Genomic DNA, 23390 nt, shown 5'->3' with positions numbered 1-23390 from the left:
GCCTTTTACATGCTATTATTGCACCTGTCTCAACCACTTCCTCTGGCAACTCGTTCCATATATGTAACCACCTCCTGTATGGAAAAAGTTGCCCCTCAGGTTCCTATTAAAGCTTACTGTTCTCACCTTAATTCGGTTTAAATCCTGGAATTCCATCCCTAACAGCATTATAAGATAAGACATAAGATATAGGAGCAGAAATAGGTCATTCAGCCCATTGAGTCCGCTCTGCCATTCAATCATGGCTGATTTATCCCATTCTCTTCCCACTTTCATGCTCAATCCCATTCACTCGCCTTCTCCTATAACCCTTAACCCCTTATCAAGCAAGAACCTGTCAATCTCTGCCTGAAATACACCCAATGACTTGGCCTCCATGGCCCTCTGTGGCAATGAATTCCACAGATTCACCATCCTCTGGCTGAATTCTAAAGGCCCTGAGATCGTAGACTCTCCTACTAATGGAAACATCCTCTCCACATCCACTCTATCCAGGCCTTTCAGTATCCAGTAGGTTTCAGTGAGATTCTTCCTCATTCTCAATTCCATTGAGTACAGGCCCAGAGACATCAAACACTCCTTGTACATTAAGTTTTTCATTCCCAGGATCATTCTTATCAACCTTGCCTGGACCATCTCCATGGTCAGCACATCTTTCCAGCCCCAAAATTGCTCACAATATTCTAAATGTGGTCTGACCAATGCCTTATAAAGCCTCAGCAGTACATCCTTGCTTTTGTTCTATTGAGTCCTCTCAAAATGAATGCTTACATTGCACTTGCCTTCCTTACTACCGACTCAACCTGCACGTTAACTTAAAGGGAATCCTGAACGAGGACTCCTAAATCCCTCTGCACCTCTAATTCTTGAATTCTTTCCCCACAAATAGTCTTCACCTTTATTCTTCCTGCCAAAGTGCATAACCACACACTTCCCTAAGCTGTATTCCACCTGCCCACTCTCCTAACTTGTCCAAGTCCTTCTGCAGAATCTCTGCCTTCATGACACTATCTATTCCTCCACCTATCTTGGTATCGTCTGCAAACTTGGCCACAATGCTAACAGTTCCTTCATCCAGATCATTAACATATAAAGTGAAAAGTTGTGGTCCCAACATCAATCCCTGCAGAACTGCACCAGTCACCGGCAGCCATCCTGAAAAGGACCCCTTTATCCCCACTCTCTGACTTCTGCCAGTCAGCCCATCTTCTATCCATGTTAGTACCTTGCTTCTAACACCACGGATTCTTATCTTGTTTAGCAGCCTCATGTGTGGCACCTTATCAAAGGTCTTCTGAAAATCCAAGTAAATAACATCCATTGACTCTCCTTTGTTTAATCTACCCGTTATTTCCTCAAAGAATTCTAACAGATTTGTCAGGCAAGATCTCCCCTTAACAAAACCATGCTGACTTCACTCTATTTTATCATGTACTTCCAAGTACTCTGAAATGTTATCCTTAATAACACTCTGAAATCTTACCAACACTGCAGTTAGGCTAACAAGCCTATGATTTCCTATCTTTTCCCTCCCTCTCTCCCTTCTTAAATAAGAGTGTCACATTTATGATTTTCTAGTCCTCTGGGACCCTCCTTGACTCCAGTGATTCTTGAAAGATCACTAACTAATGCCTCCACAATCTCTTCACTACCTCTTTCAGAACTTTGGGGTGTAGTCCATCTGGTCCAGCTGATTTATCCACCTTCAGGCCTTTCAGCTTCCCTAGCACTTTCGCCTTAGTGATAGCTAATACACTCACTTCTGCCCCTTGACCCTCTTGGGACTCTTGGGAGACTTTCATTGGAAGAACTGCAGCAGTTTAAGAAGTACATTTAAATGATTTGTGTTTGAGAGAATGTTGTGCTATTTCTCCAAATGTACTCACACGTCATATTGCGTTGGTAATCCACACTGTGCCCGGTGCCTACTGTAATACCGATTCTCCAAATCCAATTTTGTTTCTCCAATCAAGTCGTCCTTTCCAACCATATCATGATCAAATATTGAAACAGTGAGCTCTGTTTCCATTGGAAATGCAACAGTCATTTCAAACACTCTGTAACATTAAACAAATTTTTTTTGTATTGAAGTAACTGAAGAATTCTTACAATATGTGATTAAGAAGTCAAAGTGCCTGAAATCTCTTAATAAATCTAATGGACTGATTGTGTCTGAGAAGAACCAAAAGCTCATTTATAGAAAGTCAGCACAATTGCAATATCACTAGCTTTAAAAACAAAATATTAATTATTGTATTTTCATTTAGTAATATATTTAAAGGCATGTCTTTAAGTTTATCAGGAGATTAAACAGATTGATCATGTTGAGTTTCCAAAAGCAGTTTAATCTGACAATCCTAGTCCTTATTGTGATTGTAGACAGGGCAGCACCTTGTTGGTAAAAAATTGAAGTTAGAAGTCTGGCCTAAAGCATCGCTGATCTTACAAACTGGATGGCAGTCTGGATTGTAAGGAGGATGCGGAGAGGCTTCAGGAGGTTATAGATAGTATACTGTATGATAAATGGATGAAGACAGAGTTGATGGAACATAATGCAGCAAAAAGTGTCGTCATTCACTTTGGTAGAATAAAACACAGAAATACAAAACATCTTTTGAATGGTGTGATATTGAAACGTATTGGCATTCAGGGGGACACAGATGAATTCTTGTGCATTAACCACTGAAGTTTAATGTGCAGATTCATCAAACAAATTGTACATTGGCCTTTATTGGAGGAGGATTTTACAAGAGTCTTACTCCAAAAATATGGGACCCCAGAGACTGTATCTAGAGTATTGTGTGTCAGTCTGGCCTCCTCACACAAGCAGATTTATATTTGTGATAGAGGGAGCACAGCAAAGGTTCATCAGATTAATTCCTGATATCACATGAGGGGAGATTAAGTAGTCTAGGTCTACAGTCTCTGGAGTTTAGAAGAACAATTTCAGTGAAACAAACTGATTTTTTAGGGGGCTTGGGTAGATGCAGAGCTGATGTTTCCTCTAGCAGGTGTGCCCAGAACTAGGGATCACAGTCTCAAAATAAGGGGTCAGGACAGAAATGAGAAGAAAATATCTTCAACCAGAGGACAGTGAAACATGGAAACAGAGAAAAGAAGCAGAAGAAGGTCATTTGGTCCTTCGAATCTGTTCTACCATTCAATATGATCATCTACTTCTGGGATTCTTTACCCAACAGGACTGTGGCAGCTAAATTATTGATATATTATTGATCAGTTGCTGATCTTATTGAATGGTGGAACAGGCATGAGGGGCAAATGGCCTTATCCTGTCTCTATTTCTCATGCAAACTCATAAGAACTTGGCAATAAAGGATTGCCTTTAAGAAGTCAAAGTATATGCCAGATACTTCACACTAGAACAGCAAGTACACAACATATCCATCCAGACACATGTGCTGTTTGTGGTATCTGATAATGCTGGACTGTATGCATTAGTGGTTGCCACTTAATACCCCAATATAAGTTGTATTTCTTCCTGGCACTGGAAGGTGACTTCTAATTCCAGCCTAATACAACAATGAAATGTTTGTTAACAATCAATTTTGTTTGATGCACTTTATGCATTTTACCTATTTCAGACTCAAGCCATTTTGAGTGCTTTCCTTTCCTTAACATAAGAAACATTGAAAAAATAACCCTCAAATTGTACAAACAAATCTTTAATGTGGTTTAGGTTTTCCAGCATTTCACTCATTGATTCTATAACGAGGAAACATATTAAGTACTCACTCTCCAAAGACTGGGTTGAGCTGTTTGGGGATATACCGTTCCTTGCTGTCCTGCACTTGTTCACTGATTTTAACCACAATATAAGGATCGGATTTCCCATTCAGGTCAGTGGGAGCAAGGTTAGTTGCCTTGAAAGAAAAATAATCTTTAGAAAGTCACCAGAGGTTTAATTAAAATAATCAGTCGGCCAATTCTTCCTATTGTGCCCAGGACCACTACACTTCTTGCAATGTAAGTTAAGGAAAATGGACAAAGCCCGGATGGACATATCTAGGCCCTAAAGCATTACCAAAAACTCTGGGAACTAGTAGGTCAAAGCCTAACTGTGGTGCTATCCAGATATTGTCTCATCCACTGTGGAGAAACCAAATACAGATTGGGTGATCACTTTACAGGGCACCTGAGTTCAGTCTGCAGGGGCGCCACAGAGCTTCTCATTGTCTGCCACATTAATTCTCCATCTCATTCTCACTCTGATCTATTGGTCTGTGACCTCCTGGTACTGTCACAATAAGGCCCAACTCATCTTCCATCTGGGCATGTTACAGCCTTTTGAATTCAATATTGAATCCTACAACATTAGGCAACTTGATTTCTCAGTCTATATCGGTCATCCATCTGTAACATTAGCTCAGTTTGTTTCTTTTCTCCTTTTCTTCTCTCTGGGAGCGAGGACACCCCCAGCCTGACCTGCAGGGCTTGTCATTCGGCTCTGCATTTCACAACTCCCACATTCTTTTGTCTACGTTCTCCCACTCTAACTGTCCCCACTCACTTATTGTCCAGATAACCCTGTTTACAGTTTACCCCCAAGGTCATCCTGGTTTTGCTCTATTGGATACAACACCCTCCCCCATCCTCACTGCAGCTTTATGAGCTTCTTTTGTCTCTTTTCAGCTCTGCTGAAAGATCTTCCCACAGATACAGACTGACCTCCGGGTACATCCAGAACTTTCTGTTTTTGTTTTAGTTCTCCAACATTTGCAGTTATTTTTAATTTCACTCAATCACCATCTTCCTTAGTGCCATTTGAATGTCCTAATTAATCTACTTTTATCTATTTATTTTGTTTATTCATTTTTCAGGATCTGGGCAGTGCTGACAAGGTTAGTTGGTAAAGGTATTCCTATGGTGCTCTTGGGTAGGGAGTTCTAGGATTTAGACTCAGAGGTGAAGGATCACTGCTATGACCAGGTGGTATCAAGTTACTTCAGCACTACCACCAACACAATCATTTGGCTGGTTGAACTATCCTCACATTAAACAACTTCTCCTTCAACTCCACTAAACTTTCTTCAGATCAAAGGTATAGCTATGGGAACTTGCATGGGCCCAAGCCTCGCCAGTCTTTTGTGGGATATGCGGCACTGTCTTGTTAGAAACATAGAAAACCTACAAGCACATACAGGCCCTTTGGCCCATAAAGTTGTGCCGAACATGTCCCTACCTTAGAAATTACTAGGCTTACCCATAGCCCTCTACTTTTCTAAGCTCCATGTACCTATCCAAAAGTCCCTTAAAAGACCCTATCGTATCAGCCTCCACCACCGTTGCTGGCAGCCCATTCCACGCACTCACCACTCTGAGTAAAAAAACTTACCCCTGACATCTCCTCTGTACCTACTCCCCAGCACCTTAAACCTGTGTCCTCTTGTGGCAACCATTTCAGCCCTGGGAAAAGCCTCTGACTATCCACCTGATCAATGCCTCTCAACATCTTATACACCTCTATCAGGTCACCTCTCATCCTCCGTCACTCCAAGGAGAAAAGGCCAAGTTCACTCAACCTGTTTTCATAAGGCATGCTCTGCATTCCAAGCAACATCCTTGTTAATCTCCTCTGCACCCTCTCCATGGCTTCCACATCCTTTCTGTAATGAGGCAACCAGAACTGAGCACAGTACTCCAAGTGGGGTCTGACCATGGTCCTATATAGCTGCAACATTACCTCTCGGCTCCTAAGTTCAATTCCACGATCGATGAAGGACAATACACCGTATGCTTTGTTAACCACAGAGTCAAGCTGTGCAGCTGCTTTGAGCGTCCTATGGACTCAGACCCCAAGATCCCTCTGATCCTCCACACTGCCAAGAGTCCTACCATTAATAATATATTCTGCCATCATATTTGACCTACCAAAATGAAACACTTTACACTCATCTGGGTTAAACTCCATCTGCCACTTCTCAGCCCAACTTTGCATCCTATCTATGTCCCGCTGTAACCTCTGACAGCCCTCCATGCTATCCACAACACCTCCAACTTTTGTGTCATCAGCAAACTTACTAACCCATCCCTCCACTTCCTCATCCAGGTCATTTATAAAAATCACAAAGAGTGAGGGTCCCAGAACAGATCCCTGAGGCACACCACTGGTCACCGACCTCCATGCAGAATATGACCCATCAACAACCACTCTTTGCCTTCTGTGGGCAAGCCAGTTCTGGATCCACAAAGCAATGTCCCCTTGGATCCCATGCCTCCTTACTTTCTCAATTAGCCTTGCATGGGATACCTTATCAAATGTCTTGCTGAAATCCATATACACTACATCTACTGCTCTCCCTTCATCAATGTGTTTAGTCACATCCTCAAGAAATTCAATCAGGCTTGTAAGGCAGGACCTGCCCTTGACAAAGCCATGCTGACTATTTCTAATCACATTATACCCCTCCAAATGTTCATAGATCCTGCCCCTCAGGATCTTCTCCATCAATTTACCAACCACTGAAGTAAGACTCACTGGTCTTTAATTTCCTGGGCTATGTCTACTCCCTTTCTTGAATAAAGGAAAAACGTCTGCAAACCTCCAATCCTCTGGAACCTCTCCCGTCCCCATTACTGATGCAAAGATCATCACCAGAGGCTCAGCAATCTCCTCCCTTGCCTCCCACAGTAGCCTGGGGTACATCCCATCCGGTCCCGGTGACCTATCCAACTTGATGCTTTCCAAAAGCTCCAGCACATCCTCTTTCTTAAAATCTACATGCTCAAGCTTTTCAGTCTGCTGCAAGTCCTCACTACAATCACCAAGATCCTTTTCCATAGTGAATACTGAAGTAAAGTATTCATTAAGCACCTCTGCCATTTCCTTCAGATCCATACACACTTTCCCACTGTTACACTTGATAGTTCCTATTCTTTTATGTCCCATCCTCTTGCTCTTCACATACCTGTAGAATGCCTTGGGGTTTTCCTTAATCCTGCCTGCCAAGGCCTTCTCATGGCCCCTTCTGGCTCACCTAATTTCCTTCTTAAGGTCCTTCCTGTTAGCCTTATACTCTTCCAGATCGCTAACATTACCTAGCTCATGAACCTTTTGTAAGCTTTTCTTTTCTCTTTGACTAGATTTATTACAGCCTTTGAATACCACAGTTCCTGTACCCTATCATAACATCCCTATCTCATTGGAACGTACCTATGCAGAACTCCACACAAATATCCCCTGAATGTTTGCCACATTTCTTCTGTACTTTTCCCTGAGAACATCTGTTCCCAATTTAAGCTTCCAATTTCCTGCCTGAGAGCCTCATAGTTTCCCCTTACTCCAATTAAATGCTTTTCTAACTTGTCTGTTCCTCTCTATCTCTCCAATGCTATTGAAAAGGAGAAAGAATTATGATCACTATTTCCAAAATGCTCTCCCACTGAGAGATCTGACACCTGACCAGGTTCATTTCCCAATACCAAATCAAATACAGTCTCTCCTCTTGTAGGCTTCTCTACATATTGTGTCAAGAAACCTTCCTGAACATACCTAACAAACTCCACCCCATCTAAGCCCCTTGCTCTAGGGAGATGTCAATCGATATTTGGAAAATTAAAAATCTCCCATCACGACAACTCTGTTATTGTCACACCTTTCCAGGATCTGTTTCCCTATCTGCTCCTCGATATCCCTATTACTATTGGGCGGCCTATAAAAAGCACCCAATAAAGTTATTAACCCCTTACTGTTCCTAACGTCCACCCACAGAGACTCCGTAGACAATCCCTCCATGATAGCCACCTTTTCTGTTTGTCCTACTCAGGCTAACTTCCCTAATTCTTTTTCCAATACATCAACAACTGCATAGGCATTATTTCCTACACTAATGCAGATCTTGAAAATGTCATTTTTGAGCCAATTTCCTCCCTGCTCTCACCTTAACATGGTCCAACTCTGACTCTTCCTTTCCCTTTCTGGACCTCTCCTTCTCCATCTCAAAGATAGGCACACCAACATCTACTAAAGCCCTCAGACTTCCACTGCATTACCTCAACTATACTTCCTCCCACCCTGCCTTACAGGATTCCATTCCATTTTCTGAGTTCCTCCATCTCTATCCCAGCTGCTCCATTGATGGGACATTGTGCACAGATGCCTTTGAAATGTCTTTGTTCTTCCTTAACTATGGGTCCCCTCTACCACAGTGAACAGTCCTTAACTGCATCTTGTATTTCTTACACCTCTGCTCTTATCCCATCTCCTCCTCATGGACAGGGCAAGAACAGAGCTCCCCTGGTCCTTACCTTTGCCCCACCGGTCTCTGTATTCAATAAATCATCCTTCACAACTTCTGCCAAATCCAATAAGATTCCACCAGACAGACATTCTCCTCCCCTTTCAGCATTTCATAGGGATTGCTCACTTCCCGACTCCCTGCTCCGTTCTTCCATCTCCACCCACCATTTTCCTGTGCAATACCTTCCTTTCACCTCTCTTCTTCCCACTATCCAGGGACCCAAACAGTCTTTCCAAATGAACCAGCAATGCATTTGCACTCCTTCCAATCTAGTGAACTGCATTTATTGTTCACAATGCGGTGTCCCCCACATTGGATAAACAAATGCAACTGGGTGATCATTTTGTGTACCACCTGAGCCTAGTTCACAGGAATGACCCTGAACTTCCAGTTGCCTGCCATCATTTTTAATAAATCAGGCCACTCCCATTCTGAAACCTTTGTCTGTGGTTTCCTGCTGTTAGAATGAGTCCCAATGCAAGCTTGAGGAACAACATCTCATCTTCCATCTGGACACACTGCAGCATGCAGGACTCAATAGTGAATTCTCCAACTTTCTTTTCCTCCCTGTATCTAGTCCAGCCTAATGGGCATGTCCCAGGATGTTTGAACCACATTGGCAACAAATTACACAACTATTTGTAGCTTAATCTGAATCCATCTGCCACATGATTTCACTTTATCAGATAAATTCTCTTTGTTCCACCCATTGCCCTCTAAATTCATCTGATTTATTTGTGATGCTCCTTGCATTAAAGTAAATGCAGTTAAGCCTACCAGCCCCCTCGTGCTCCCTGATCTGCCTCTGCCTGCTCAGCCCATTGATTTACCCTCTCCATTCAGGTCATCCCTCTTTTTACCTATGTTGTTAGGACCAATTGGTAATGGGTACAACAACTTCTGGCTGTTCTCCCTCCTCCTTCAGAACGTTCTGTACCTGCTCCGAGACATCTCTGACCCTGGCACCAGAGAGGCACAGACCAATATGCATTCTTGGTCTCAGAAGCACCTGTCCATTCCCCTCACAAACAAAGCCACTGCCTCTGCTGTTTGCCTAGCCATTTCCCTCCCCTGCTGTGCATCAAAGACAATCATAGTGCCACAAACCTGACTGCTGCTGCCGCTTTCCTCTGAGAGGCCATCCATCTCAACAGTATCCAACACGGTATACCTGTTTGAGAGAGGAATAGCCTCAGAGACTCCTGCACAACCTGCCTGCAAATGTTGCTCTTACTGGTGGTCACCCATCTTCTCTCCTTCTGTACCTGTGGTGTGACCAACTTGCTGAATGTACTATCTGTAACATTTTCTGCATCCTGAATGCTTCATAGTGAGTTCAATTGTTGCTCCAACTGCTTTATGTGGTCAGACAGGAGCTGCAGCTGGACGCAATCCCATAGATGTAGTCACCGAGGACACTGGAAATGTCCCTGATCTCCCACATCCTGCAGGAGGAGCATCCCATTTCCCTGGCTTCCTTAGTTTTAATCCTCAGTCCCTGCTACTAGGAAAGAAAGAGAAGAAAAAAAAGTCTGGTCATTTCAGAAAACCTACACTACATTTTCATTACCTGCACTTTCAACACTTTTGACTTTTAACTTCTGCTGCCATCCATCTCATCACCTTTTGTTCTCTCTGCCCTTCCACAATTTCTTGACATTTTAAAATCCATATATCTCTAACAATCTTATGATGTAAGGTCATTAACCTGAAATGTTCAGTCCTTCTCTCTTCACAGATGTAACCTGACTTGCTGAGTACATCAAGCACTTTCTGGTTTTTGTTAACATTTCAGATTCCACAATGTTTTGCTTTTGTAACTTACTATTTTAGACTTTTTTAGTAAATTTACTGAAAATTAAATGACTACAGAAATTATGTGAAAAAGACTTACCACGACAAGTTCAATACAACAGTCTCTAAGAGATTATTTCCATAAAATATTAAGAAGTTTACTCACTTTCACCACATAAACCCTGACAAGAACTTTGACCGGTCTGTTAGTTGGTTTACCCTGTAATATCTTAAAATCAGATTCCACTTCATCGCTTGGGTAGATTAGGAGGGAGCCCTGCAAAAACCAAAATAGATGCAATTAAACTAAATTAATGAGCTACAGGATTTACTTTTATCTTCTGGAACCTCTGTTCTTTGTGATATTATTATTGGACAAAAATGTTGTCTAAGCTTGCAGATGACACAAAAATTTGCCAGAGTCATAGATAGTGAGGAAGGTTGGTGGAGAAATGACAGATGGAGTTTAATCTGGACAGGTGTGAGGTGTTGCACTTTGAGAGGTCAAACGTAAGAGGAAAGTATACAGTAAATAGCAGGACCCTTGGAGGATTGAGGGATCGGGGTGCAAGTCCATAGTTTTCTGAAAGTGGCAACACAAGTGGATACGGCGGTAAAGTAGGTGTACAGCATGCTTGCCTTCATCAGTCATGGCATTGAGTATAAAAGTTGGGAAGTCATGTTGCAGCTGAATAAAACTTTGGTTAGGCTACATTTGAAGTACCGTGTGGAGTTCTGTTCACCCCTTTACAGGAAACATGTGGAGCCTTTGGAGAAGATGCAAAAGAGGTTCACCAGGATGTTGCCTGGATTAGAAAGTTTTAGCTATAAGGAGAGTTTGGACAAACTTGGTTTGATTCTTCTGTAGTGTCAGAGGTTGGAGGGAGTGGGGCACTTGATGATAGAATTATATAAAATTATGAGAGGCACCGATAAGATAGCGAGTCAGTGTCTTTTTCCCAGGTGGAAATATCAAATACTTTCTTTTTCAATCTTTTTATTAGTTTTCAAATTAATACAGATTAATATATAACATCAATGTCTGTACATGTAATACAAAGAGATCAGGAGATCAATCATGGCAGAGATAATCATAAAGCACAATAAAATATAAAAAATCTGTAGACCCAATGATCTCTTAGTATATGAATATAATATGAAAGAAAAGAAAGAAAAAGGTTTATTATATAAATAAAAAAAGAGAAAAATAAACAAAATCAATAAGAAAAATTATAAACAATATATCAAACCAAACTAAGCTAAACAGAAAAATTTCAAAAAAAACAAAAAAAACAAACAAAAAAAGACTGGACTAAAATTTCTCAATAGAAACAGAGTAATATTATGTCGTCAACTCCGTTCCTCTAAGTTGGAAAGTTATTAAAAGGGGATCTATATCGTGAAAATATTGAATAAACGGACTCCAAATATCTTCAAATTTAAGCTAAGGATCAACAGTACCACTCCTAATTTTTTCCAAGTTTAAACATGATATAGTTTGAGAGAACCATTGAAAAGTAGTAGGGGGTATTGGATCCTTCCATTTAAGCAAAAGGGATCATTTGGCCATTAATGTAACAAAGGCAATCATACAGTTAGTGGAAGCAGATAAATGGCCAGACTCTATCCTTGGTAATCCAAAAATTACAGTGATAGGGTGAGGTTGTAAATCAATCTTCAATACATTTGAAATAATGTTAAAAATGTCTTTCCAATATTTTTCCAAAAGAGGACAGGACCAAAACATATGTGTCAGAGAAGCTACATTCGATTTACATCTGTCACATAATAGGATTTATAGGTGATAAAAACGAGCTAGCTTATCTTTGGACATATGGGTCTTGTGAACTACCTTAAACTGTATCAAAGAATGTCTGGCACACATTGAAGATGTATTAACTAAATGAAGAATTTTCTTCCAAGTCTCTGTAGGTAAAGATGTCTGGAGTTCACTTTCCCATTCATTCTTAATTTTGTCCAGTGATTCTGGACGTATTTTCATAATTAAATCATAGATTATTGCTATCAAGCCCTTCTGCTGAGGATTAAGACCTAAAATTTTTTCCATAATTTCAGTTTTATAAGGTGTCAGAAAAGAGGGTATAGTAGCTTTTAAAAAATTTCTAATCTGCAAATGTCGATAAAAGTGTGATCTAGGCAAATCGTATTTGTTAGATAATTGTTCAAAAGATGAAAAACAGTTATCAATGAATAAATTACGAAAACATACTATTCCCTTCCTTTTCCATATGGAAAAAGCTGAGTCAACTCTGGATGGACGAAAGAAAAAATTAGATTGAATGGGACATGACAGGTTAAATTTATTCAATCCAAAAAATTTACGAAATTGAAACCATATTTGTATTGTATGTTTAACAATTGGGTTAATCATATGTTTACTTAATTTGGTACATGCAAAAGGGAGTGAAGCTCCTAAAATAGAAACTAATGAAAATTCAAGTATTGATTGGTGCTCAAGGTATACCCATTTGGGGCGTTGAATTGCATCTGAATCTTGTATCAAAAAAATTAAATATCTGATATTAATTGCCCAATAATATAATCTAAAGTTAGGCAAGGCCATACCACCATCCTTTTTTAGTTTTTGTAAATATTTCTTACTTAACCTTGGGTTTTTATTCTGCCAAATATATGAAAGAATTTTAGAATCAATAGTGTCAAAGAAAGATTTCGGGACAAAAGTTGGAATCGCTTGAAATAAATATAAAAATTTTGGCAAAATATTCATCTTAACTGCATTAATTCGGCCTACCAATAATAAAGACAGTGGTGACCATTTAGTAAATAATTGTTTAACATGGTCAATTAAAGGCAATAGGTTAGCTTTAAATAAGTCCTTATGTTTCTTGGTAGTGTAGCAGTTAGCGTAACACTATTACAGCACCAGTGACGCGGGTCCAATTCCACTGCTGTCTGTAAGGAGTTTGTACGTTCTCCCCGTGTCTGCATGGGTTTCCTGCGGGTGCTCTGGTTTCCTCCCACATTCCAAAGATGTACAGGTTAGGGGTTGTGGCAATGCTATGTTGGCGCCGGAAGAGTGGCAACACTTGCGGGCTATCCCCAGCACACTCTCAGTAATGCAAAAAGACGCATTTCACTGTGTGTTTTGATGTACGTGAAACTAATAAATAAATATTTTATCTTAAACGGATCACGTGCAGGCAGAAGGGATTAGGTTGAATGGGCTTCATGGTCAGCACAGACATTATGGACTGAAGGGCCTATGCCTGCTCTATACTATTCTACGTTCTACAAATATTAAATAACTGAGGACCAAGGACTGATCTCCGGGGTACTCCACTAGTTACATCCTTCCAACGTGAAAAAGACCCATTTATTCTTTCAGGCAACCAGCTTTCAATCCATGCTGACACACTACCTCCAATACTATGAACTTGTAATTTATGCACCAGACTCTTATGCAGTACTTTGTTAAATGTTTTTTGGAAATCTAAATATACTACATCTACAGGTTCCCCTCTATCAACTCTCCCTGTTATATCATCAAAGAATTCAAGCAAATTTGTCAAATATGATCTACCTTTCATAAAACCATGTTGAGTAGGTTTAATTACATCCACCTTCCCTAAATAATTAACTATAGCATCTTACCGACAATAGACAATAAACTAACTGATCTATAGTTCCCCATCTTTTGTCTTCCTCCCTTTTTGAACAAGGGAGTCCTGCTTGCTGTTGTCCAATTCTCTAGTACTCTCTTGGAATTTAGTGAGTTTGGAAAAATTTCAACCAATCTACTATCTCTGCAGTTACTTCCTTTAAATCCCTTGAGCGTAGATCATTGGGTCCTAGTGATATGTCTGCTATTTGTCCTTTGAATTTTTCCGTTGTGTTTGGGAATTCTACAAGTTCGAACATAGAACGTAGAACAGTATGGCACAGGAATAGGCCCTTTGATCCATGATATTGTGCTGAATGAATTAAACACCTAATTAAACAAGTCCCTTCTGCCCACACATGTCCATATCCCTCCATTCTCTGCATATTCATGTGCCTATCTAAGAGCCTCTTAAATGCATCTATCACCTAGCACTCTAGTACTAGACATTTTGACCTTGGGAAAAAGTTACTGGCTGTCTACTCCATCTACAGCTCTCATAATCTTATAAATTTCTATTAGGTCTCCTCTTAGCCTCCACCGCTCCAGAGAAAACAACCCAAGTTTGTCTAACTTCTCCTTCTAGCACATGCCCTCTAATCCAGGCAGCAGCCTAGTAAACCTCTTCTGCACCCTCTCCAAACACTCCATATCCATCCTAAAATGGGGCAAGCATGTCATATACCTTAATACCCTATCAACTTGTGCAGCTACTTTCAGGGAGCTATGGACTTGGACCCCAAGAACCCCTGTACATCAATGCTGCTGCCTTAACTGTGTAATGTCCCTTTGTATTTGATCTGCTAAAGTGCAACACCTCACACTTGGATGGATCTAAACTCCATCTGCCACTTCTCCGCACATATCTGCAACTGATCTATTTTCCGCTGTATCCTTTGACAATCTTCCACATTATCCACAATGCCACCAACTTTGTATTGTCTGCGAACTTACTAACTCATCCATCCATGTTTTTATCCAAGTCATTTATATATATCACAAATAGCAGAGGTCCCAGTATGGATCCCTGAGGAACACTACTAGTCTCAAATCTCCAGCCATAATAAGTCCCATCACTACTACATGTATGTAATGGGCCATATAATAACTGGAGGCTGATTTTTCAGCTTTAATATCTTAAATTTTGACAATTCCATCCCAAATCCCGCTAGCTTTCTTTAAAGGCTATTTTAGAAATCTGTTGATTATTTTTAGCTTTCTTCTCCCCTGGTTCTACACATCCAAGCCAGGAGAAACACCAGCTCCACATCTACCCTGCAACGCCCTGGAGAATTTTGTATTTCAATAGATCACTTCTCATTCTTCTATCTGTTAACAGAATAATGGATACACCATTTAAAATGGAGATGAGGGGGAATTTCTTCACTCAGAGGCTTGAGAACCTTTGGAATTATCAACTGCAGAGGTCCATGGACATTCAATCCTTTAGATTCAGGGTGGTTCTTAAGGACTGGAAAACTACAAATGTTACCCTTGTTTAAAAAGGCAAGTAGGAGTAAACCAAGTAACTACACGCTGATGAAGGGTCTTGACCAGAAACATCGATTGCTTATTTCCCTCCAGAGATGTTGTCTGACCTGCTGAGTTCCTCCAGCATTTTGTGTGTATAACTACACAGCAGTCAGTTTAATTGTGATTCTGAGGAAAATTCTAGGAACAGAATTTTCAGACTCTCAGTGGGTAAGCATTTGGGGGACAGTGACCACCGCTCCCTAACCTTTAGCATTGTCATGGACAAGGATAGGAGCAAAGAGGACAGGAAGGTATTTAATTGGGGAAGGGCAAAGTATGAGGCGATAAGGCTAGAACTTGCGAGAGTAAATTGGGATGACATTTTTGAAGGGAAATGTGCTCTGGAGATGTGGTCATTGTTCAGGGATCTGTTACGGACTCAGTGAAAGTCCCTTTAAGATAGAGAGTGTGTGTGTATGTGTGTGGGGCGTGCTTACGTCAATAGAAGCTAAAGGACGTAATGACGTTGTTGAAGAAGTCAGAAGAAGAAGAAGAAGGAGAGAGAGAGAGAAGGGAGAGAGACACCAGCCTGCTTGTTTTCTCTATCGATGGATGAGAAACAATAACTGTGTTTGCCATAGAAATCCATGTATGGAAGTTGGAAGTAATCCGGTGGAGTTCACTTTGTTGCTGACCTGTAGAAGGAAAGAGGTATTTGTGTGTGGACGACCACGGTTCGGATGCTTTCGGGGTGAGGAAGTCACTACCGAGTAAACACTGAAGTGTCGTTTGGGTTCCATCGTGGAACATTTGGATTTCGTATGTACTCTCTCTATGTTTTTCTACATCTACATCTTATCTTCTGACAACAGTGCTTGTTGAAGAAGCCCTTGCTCATGTTTCACCTTATGGCTTGCAGAACTGAACTTTAAGAACCATTCCGGAACTTGGAGTTTGGGACTTTGTCACACACACACACAGGGCGAGTTCAGTTTTGGGGTTAACGTTCGAGGTTTAACATTTTTGAATTCTAACATACTAACATTTTTACTTTTATTTTACGTAGTATCATAAGTAGTAATTAATAAAATAGTTTTTAACACTAAATCATGCTCAGTGTGTTTCTTTTGTTGCTGGTTCGTGACAGATCTCTTGCAGAATGTTAGGGATAAATTTGTCCCAGTGAGGCAAAGAAAGAATGGCAGGGTGAAGGAACCGTGGGTGACAACAGAGGTGGAACAACTAATTAGGAGGAAGCAGGCAGCATACATAAGATGTAGGCAGCAAGGATCAGATAGGGCTCATGAGAAATATAGGGTAGCAAGGAAGGAATTTAACAAGGGGCTGAGGAGAGCAGGAAGGGGACATGAAAAGGCCTTGGCGAGTAGGGTTAAGGAAAATCCCAAGGCTTTTTTCACTTGTGTAAGGAGCAGAAGGATGACGAGAGTAAAGGTTGGACTGATTAGAGACAAAGGTGGGAGTGCATTCAGATTGGAGGGCTGTGACTAGCAGTGTCGGATCGGTTCTGGGACATCTGCTTTTCGTGATTTTTATTAATGACTTTGATGAGGGGGTAGAAGGGTGGGTTGGCAAGTTTACACTTGGAGTACTGTGTCCAGTTCTGGTCGCCTCATTATAGGAAGGATGTGGAAGCATTGGAAAGGGTGCAGAGGAGATATACCAGGATGCTGCCTGGTTTGGAGAGTATGCATTATGAGGAAAGACTAAAGGAGCTAGAACTTTACTCTTTGGAGAGAAGGAGGATGAGGGGAGACATGATAGAGGTATACAAAATATTAAGAGGAATAGATAGAGTAGACAGCCAGCGCCTCTTTCCCAGGGTGCCAATGCTCAACACAAGAGGGCATGGCTTTAAATTAATGGGTGGGAAGTTCAAGGGAGATATCAGAGGGAGGTTTTTTACTCAGGGAGTGGTTGGGGCATGGAATGTGCTGTCTGGGGTTGTGGTGGAGGCAGGTACATTGGTCAAATTCAAGAGATTGTTAGATAAGCATATGGAGGAATTTAAAATAGGGGGATATGTGGGAGGAAGGAGTTAGATAGTCTTAGGCAAGGTTTAAAGGTTGGCACAACATTGTGGGCCGAAGGGCCTGTATTGTGCTGTACTGTTCTATGGTTCTATGGTAATAATAAGGAACAGAAATATCAGTCACTTGTAATTAAAGGAAACCAGCACAGTTCTGTTAAAGGAAAATTGTGTCCAAGTATTGTGATAAAGAGATATTTTTTGGAAGAAGTAACAGAGGGGTTTGATAAGAGAAATGCTGATGATATGGTATATGTGAATTTCCAAAAAGCATTTACAAGGTGCCCCGAATAGAATTATCATCAAGACCGTTGGCAATGAAATAAATGAGGCTATTGCAGAATGTACAGAAAATTGTCTCAGGTAGAAGAGTTGTAATGCAAAATTGTTTCTTGAACTGGAGGACGGTGTATAGTGGAGTTTCGTGAACTGGAGGAGGGTGTATAGTAGAGTTTATCAGGGGTTGGATCATAGATCATAGAGTCATAGGGCCGTACAGCACGGAAACAGCCCCTTTAGCTCACCACACCCATTCATTACCCCCATCTAAACTAATTCTGTTTCCCAACATTAGGTCCATACCCTTCTATGCTTTGGTGATTCAAGTGCTTGTCTAGACTCTTCTTAAATATTGTGAGAGTCTCTGTCTCCACCATGACCTCAGGAAGCACAGTCCAGACTCCAACCACTCTCTGTGTGAAAACATTTCTGCTCAGATCCTCTCTAAATCTTCTACTTCTCACCTTAAACCTGTGCCCTCTTGTTGTATAACCATCATCAAGGGGTTCTTTGTATCTAAATTATCTGTCCCCCTCATAATTTTGTATACCTCTATCAGGTCACCACTCAGTTTCTTCTGTTTCAGGGAAAATAAACTCAGCCTATCCAATCTCTTTTTATAACTGAGAAGTTCCAGTCCAGGCAGCATCCTGGTGAATCACCTCTGCACTCTCTCCAGTGCAACCACATTCTTCCAGAAGTGTGGTCTAACCAATTTTTTTTATAAAGTTGCTACAAGACATCCCAGCTCTTATATTCCATGCCATGGCTGGATGAAGGCAAAAATCCCACACGCCTTCTTCATTGTTGAGAGCAAGAGAGGGAAGGCCTAGAGGTGTCAGTGAGACAAAATAAATGAAGAGAAAAACTCTTCCCACTGCCAGAAGGATCAAGAACCAGAAAATGCAGAATGAAGATAATTGACAAAAAACCAACGAGCAAAAGCATTTTCATGGAATGCACTGTCAGGGACACAAATGGAAGCACGTTCAATTGTACCATTCAAAAGTGAGATGATTAACACGAGGGGGCATAATTATAAGGTGATTGAAGGAAGGTATGGGGGGAATGTCAGGGGTAAGTTTTGTTTACACAGAGAGTGGTGGGTGCGTGGAACGCACTGCCGCTAGAGGTGGTGGAGGCAGATACATTAGGGACACTTAAGAGACTCTTAGATAGACACATGACTGATAGAAAAATGGGGGGCTGTGTGGGTGGGAAGGGTTAGATAGATCTTAGAGCAGGTTAAAATCCTCACACGTCATCGGGGGCTGAAGGACCTGCACTGTGCTGTAACATTCTACGTTCTGTAAGTACTTGAAAGGAAAGAATCTACAAAATTTGGGGAGAAGGCAGGAAGTGGGATTAGCCAGGTTGCCCTTGCACACTGCCAGTATAGACCCAATGGGTTGAATTTTTCCCTACTTTGCTGTAATTCTGTGACTGTTGTGAAATAGAAACTGTCTCCATCAGAGGAGGGTTGAAGTACCAGTGGACGTAGATGTACAGTAATGGGTAAAAGGCATTGTGTTGGGAGTGGTGGGGCAAGACGTAAGTAAAGACCTATTTCTGCGGCATAATTGTTATGCTTTGGAATGCACAGCCTAGAAGTGATAAATGCAGGTTCAAGGTTCAACTTTGACTTTCAAACAAAAATTAGATAAATATTTGCAAACAAATATTTGCAGGGCTAAGGGGAAAGAGCAAAGGGAATTTAACTCATAGAACATAACACAGGAACACAATGTCTGCGCTGAACACGATGCCAAATTAAACTAAATCTCTTCTGCCTGCCTAGGATCCATATCCCTCCATTCTCTGCATATTCATGTGCCTACCTAAAAGCCTCTTGAATGCCACTATCGTACCTACTTCTACCACCACCCCTGGTAGCACGTTCTAGGCACCCATCACTCTCTGTGTAATAAAAAATGCTCCGCACATCCCCTTTAAACTTTCCCCCTCTCACCTTAAAGCTATGCCCATTAATATTCGATATTTCTACCCTGGGAGAAAGATTCTGGTGATCTACTCTATCCACTATGCCTCTCATAATTTTATAAACTTCATCAGGTCTCCCCTAAGCCTCCGACGCTCCAGAGAAAACAATCCATGTTTGTCCAACCTCTCCTTAGAGCTAGTATCCTCTAATCTAGACAGCATCCTGGTAGATCGATTTTGAACTCTCTCCAAAGCCTCCACATCCTTCCTGTAATGGGGCAACTACAACTGCATATAATACTCCAAGTGTTCTAGCCTTCTTCACCAGTTTATCTACCTCTGCTGCCACCTTCAGGGTTCCTTAGACATCTGCCTTTGCTCTGTCCATTTTACTAATTGATCAATATGGTAGAGTCATAGAGTAATACAGCATGGAAACATACCCTTTGGCCCAACATGAACCTGCCCACCATGGGGCCCACCAAGCGAGTACCATTTGCCCGTGTTTGGCCCATATATCTCTAAATCCCTCCAATCTATGTAGTTATCCAACTGTCTTTTAAATGCCATTATTGTACCTGCCTCAACCACTTTCTCTCATTGACTACAGTATTTTTCTCTGACATCGGCCTCCTACTGCTCAGGTTCCCACCACGCTGCCAACCTAGTTTAACTCCTCCCAAGTAGCACTAGCAAATCTCATTCCCAGGATATTAGCCCCCTCCAGTTCAGGTGTAATCCATCCCTCTTATACAGGTCACCACTGCCCCAGAAGAGATCCCAATGATCCAAGAACGTGAATTTCTGTCCCCTACACCAGCTCTTCAGCCACGCATTCATCTGGCCTATATTTCTATTTCTTCCCTCACTAGCATGTGTAACTGGGAGTAATCCAGGGGGCAAACATTGCAGTCAACGAAAGCTAGTTTAGTAGACAGGATAGCCAGGAGCATGGCAAAGAGAGAGGGTTTAAACTGCTGGTTTAAACTGCATTTATTTCAATGAAATAGGCTTAACAGATAAGGTGGATGAATATGGGGCGTGGAATGGGTCTGGGGACTGGGATATTATAGCCATAACAGAAACATGGCTGAGAGATCAGGACTGGCAGCTCAATGTTCCAAGATGCAGATGCTACAGGCATGACAGAGGTACAGGTAAGAGAGGAGAGGGAATTGACTTTAAGGGAGGACATAACAACAGTGTTTAGAGAGAGTATTCTTGGAGAATTGTCCAGTGATGCCATATGGGTAGAACTTAGAAGAAGGGGATTACCACTTTTATGGGACAGTATTATAGACCCCCCAGTAGTCAGTGGGATTTAGAGGAGCAGATGTGTAGGGAGAATGCAGATAGCTGTAAGAATATTAGAGGAGTATTAGTGGGAGATTTCAACTTCTCTAATATTGATTGGTCACCCATAGTGCAAAGGGCTTTGGCAGGGTGGAATTTGTTAAATGTGTCCAAGAAAATTTCCTTAATCAGTATATTGAGGGCCCAATACTAGATGTCCTCTTAGGGAATGAGGTAGGGCAAGTGACTGAAGTGTCAGTTAAGGAGTACTTTGGGACCAGTGACCATAATTCTATTTGTTTTAAAATAATTATAGAACATAGAACACTACAGCACAGTATAGGCCCTTCGGCCCACAATGTTGTGCCAACATTTTATCCTGCTCCCCATTTCTCTATTATTCATGTCTATCTAAGAGTCTCTTAAATGTCCCTAATGAAGATAGATAGATGGGTCCACAGGTTAGCATCCTAAACTGGGGCAGGGTTAATTTTGGAGGCATTAGATGGGATCCTGCAGAGGTAGATTGGGTGAGACTGTTTGCAGGTAGAGGGATGACTGGCAAGAGTCCAGGGGAAGCATGTTTCTGTTAGGGTGAAGGGCAAGGCTGGCAAGTTTAAGGAAGCATGGTTGACAAGAGATGTTGAGGGTCTGGTCAGAAAAAAAGGAGGCATACAGTGAGTTAAGCAATCAGGAACAAGCACATTGCTGTGTACAAGAAGTGCAGGAGTACCCTTAAGAGGGAAATCAGAAGGGCAAAGAGAGGTCATGAGATGGATCTGGCAGGCAAGGTTAAGGAAAATCTCAAGAGATTCTACAGATGTATAAAGAGTAAAAGAATGGCATGGCCACCTTATGCGTCTAGCCACATTAGATGGGCAAGATTTTTAATGAGCAGTTCTCATCAGATTTTATTAGGGAGAAAATGATGGATGCTAAGGAATTGAGGCAAATGAGTTGTGATGTCTTGAACCACATGTGAGTTACCAAGGAGGAGGCATTTGCAGCCTTAAAGTACACTAGATGGATAAATCCCCGGGCCTGAGCAAGTGTATTCTTAGACCTTGTGGGTAGCTAGGGAGAAAACTGCAGAGGCCCTCATAGAGATATTTGCTTCATCTTGAGCCACAGGTGAAGTTCTGGAAGACTGGAGGGTGGCTAAAGTTATGCTGTTATTTAAGAAGGGCAGCAAAGACAAGCCAGGGAACAAGTCAGGTGAGCCTAACATTAGTGGTGGGATTCTGAGGGACAGGATCTACCAGCACTTGCATGGACAAGGTTACTCAGCACATCTTTATACATGCGACATCGTGTCTGACAAATCTGTTAGAGTTCTTTGAAGGGGTAACCAAGAGAACAAATGCATACGAGGCAGTTGACATTGTCTACATGGACTTTAGCAAGGTTTTTGACAAGGTCCTGGATGGCAGGCTAGTCTGCAAGGTTAGATCGCATGGGATCCAGGGAGAAATGGCTAACTGGATTCGTAATTGGCTTGATGGTGGGAAGCTGAGGGTGATGGTGGAAGGTTGTTTCTCAGAGTGGAGGCCTGTGACTAGCGGTGTGCCACAGGGATCGATGCTGGAACCTTTCTTGTTTGTTATTTATATTAATGATTTGGATGAGAATGTACAAGGCATGGTTAGTAAGTTTGTGAATGATATTAAAATAGGTGGCATCAAAAATTACAGGGGAATCTTGATTAGGTAGGTAGGTGGGCTGAGGAATGGCAAATGGCTTTCAATTCAGATAAGTATGAGATATTGCAATTTGGGAAATCAGACCAGGGTAGGACTTATACGGTAAATGGTACGGCTCTGGGGAGTGTTGTGGAACAGAAGGACCTAGGAGTACAAGTACATGGTTCGCTGAAAGTGGCGTCACAGGTAGACAAGGTGGTGAAGAAGGCGTTTGGAACTCTGGCCTTCATCAGTCAGGGCACTGAGTATAGGAGTTGGGGCGTTATCCTGCAGTTGTATAAGACATTGGTCAGGCCACTCTGTATTGGAAAGATGTCGTTAAGCTGGAAAGAGTGCAAAGATGATTTACGAGAGTGTAGCCAGGACTCGAGGGGCTGAGTTACATGGAGAGGTTGAGCAGGCTAGGACTTTATGCCTTGGAATGTAGGAAACTGAGGGGTGACTTGAATGCACTCAGGAGACACAAGAGACTGCAGATGGTGGAATCTGGAGCAACAAACAACCTGCTGCAGGACCTGATGCTGGGTTTCGACCTGAAACATCAACAATTTCTTTCCTCCCACAGATGCTGCTTGACCTGCTGAATTTCTCCAGCAGATTGTGTGAATGCACACAGTCTTTTTCCCAGGGAAAAGGAACCAAAAACTAGAGGTCACAGATTTAAGGTGACAGGGGAAAGATTTAAAAAGGGACCTGAAGGCAACTTCTTCACACAGATGCTGGTGGATGTATGGAATGAGCTGCCAGAGGAAGTGGTTGAGGCAGGTGCAATAAAAAAACATTTAAAAGACATTTGGATAAGTACATGGATAGGAAAGGTTTAGAGGGATATGGGCCAAATGTAGGTAAATTGGACTAGCTTAGCTGAATACCTTGGTCGGCACGGATGAGTTGGGCCCAAGGTCTTGTTTCCATGCTGTATGACTCTATGATTATCTTGACCAGCTACATACATAGAGTAATAC

At 41.7% G+C, this 23390-nt stretch overlaps 1 protein-coding gene across 2 annotated transcripts in view; it reads right to left on the bottom strand.

Moving 5' to 3' along the window:
• fer1l4 (fer-1 like family member 4) overlaps positions 1 to 23390 on the bottom strand; it is a 207748-nt gene that overhangs the window by 40984 nt on the left and 143374 nt on the right. For both annotated transcript variants that reach the window (XM_052031437.1, XM_052031438.1), the window contains exons 35-37: positions 10219 to 10329; positions 3754 to 3881; positions 1887 to 2057 (exon numbers count right to left, since the gene is read on the bottom strand). In XM_052031437.1, the coding sequence (XP_051887397.1) occupies positions 1887 to 2057; positions 3754 to 3881; positions 10219 to 10329 (410 nt within the window). The remainder of the gene's footprint in view (positions 1 to 1886; positions 2058 to 3753; positions 3882 to 10218; positions 10330 to 23390) is intronic.

Source organism: Pristis pectinata, chromosome 16, assembly GCF_009764475.1.
Source record: "Pristis pectinata isolate sPriPec2 chromosome 16, sPriPec2.1.pri, whole genome shotgun sequence".
Taxonomy (NCBI): domain Eukaryota; kingdom Metazoa; phylum Chordata; class Chondrichthyes; order Rhinopristiformes; family Pristidae; genus Pristis; species Pristis pectinata.
This window is presented reverse-complemented; position numbering and strand designations above follow the sequence as displayed.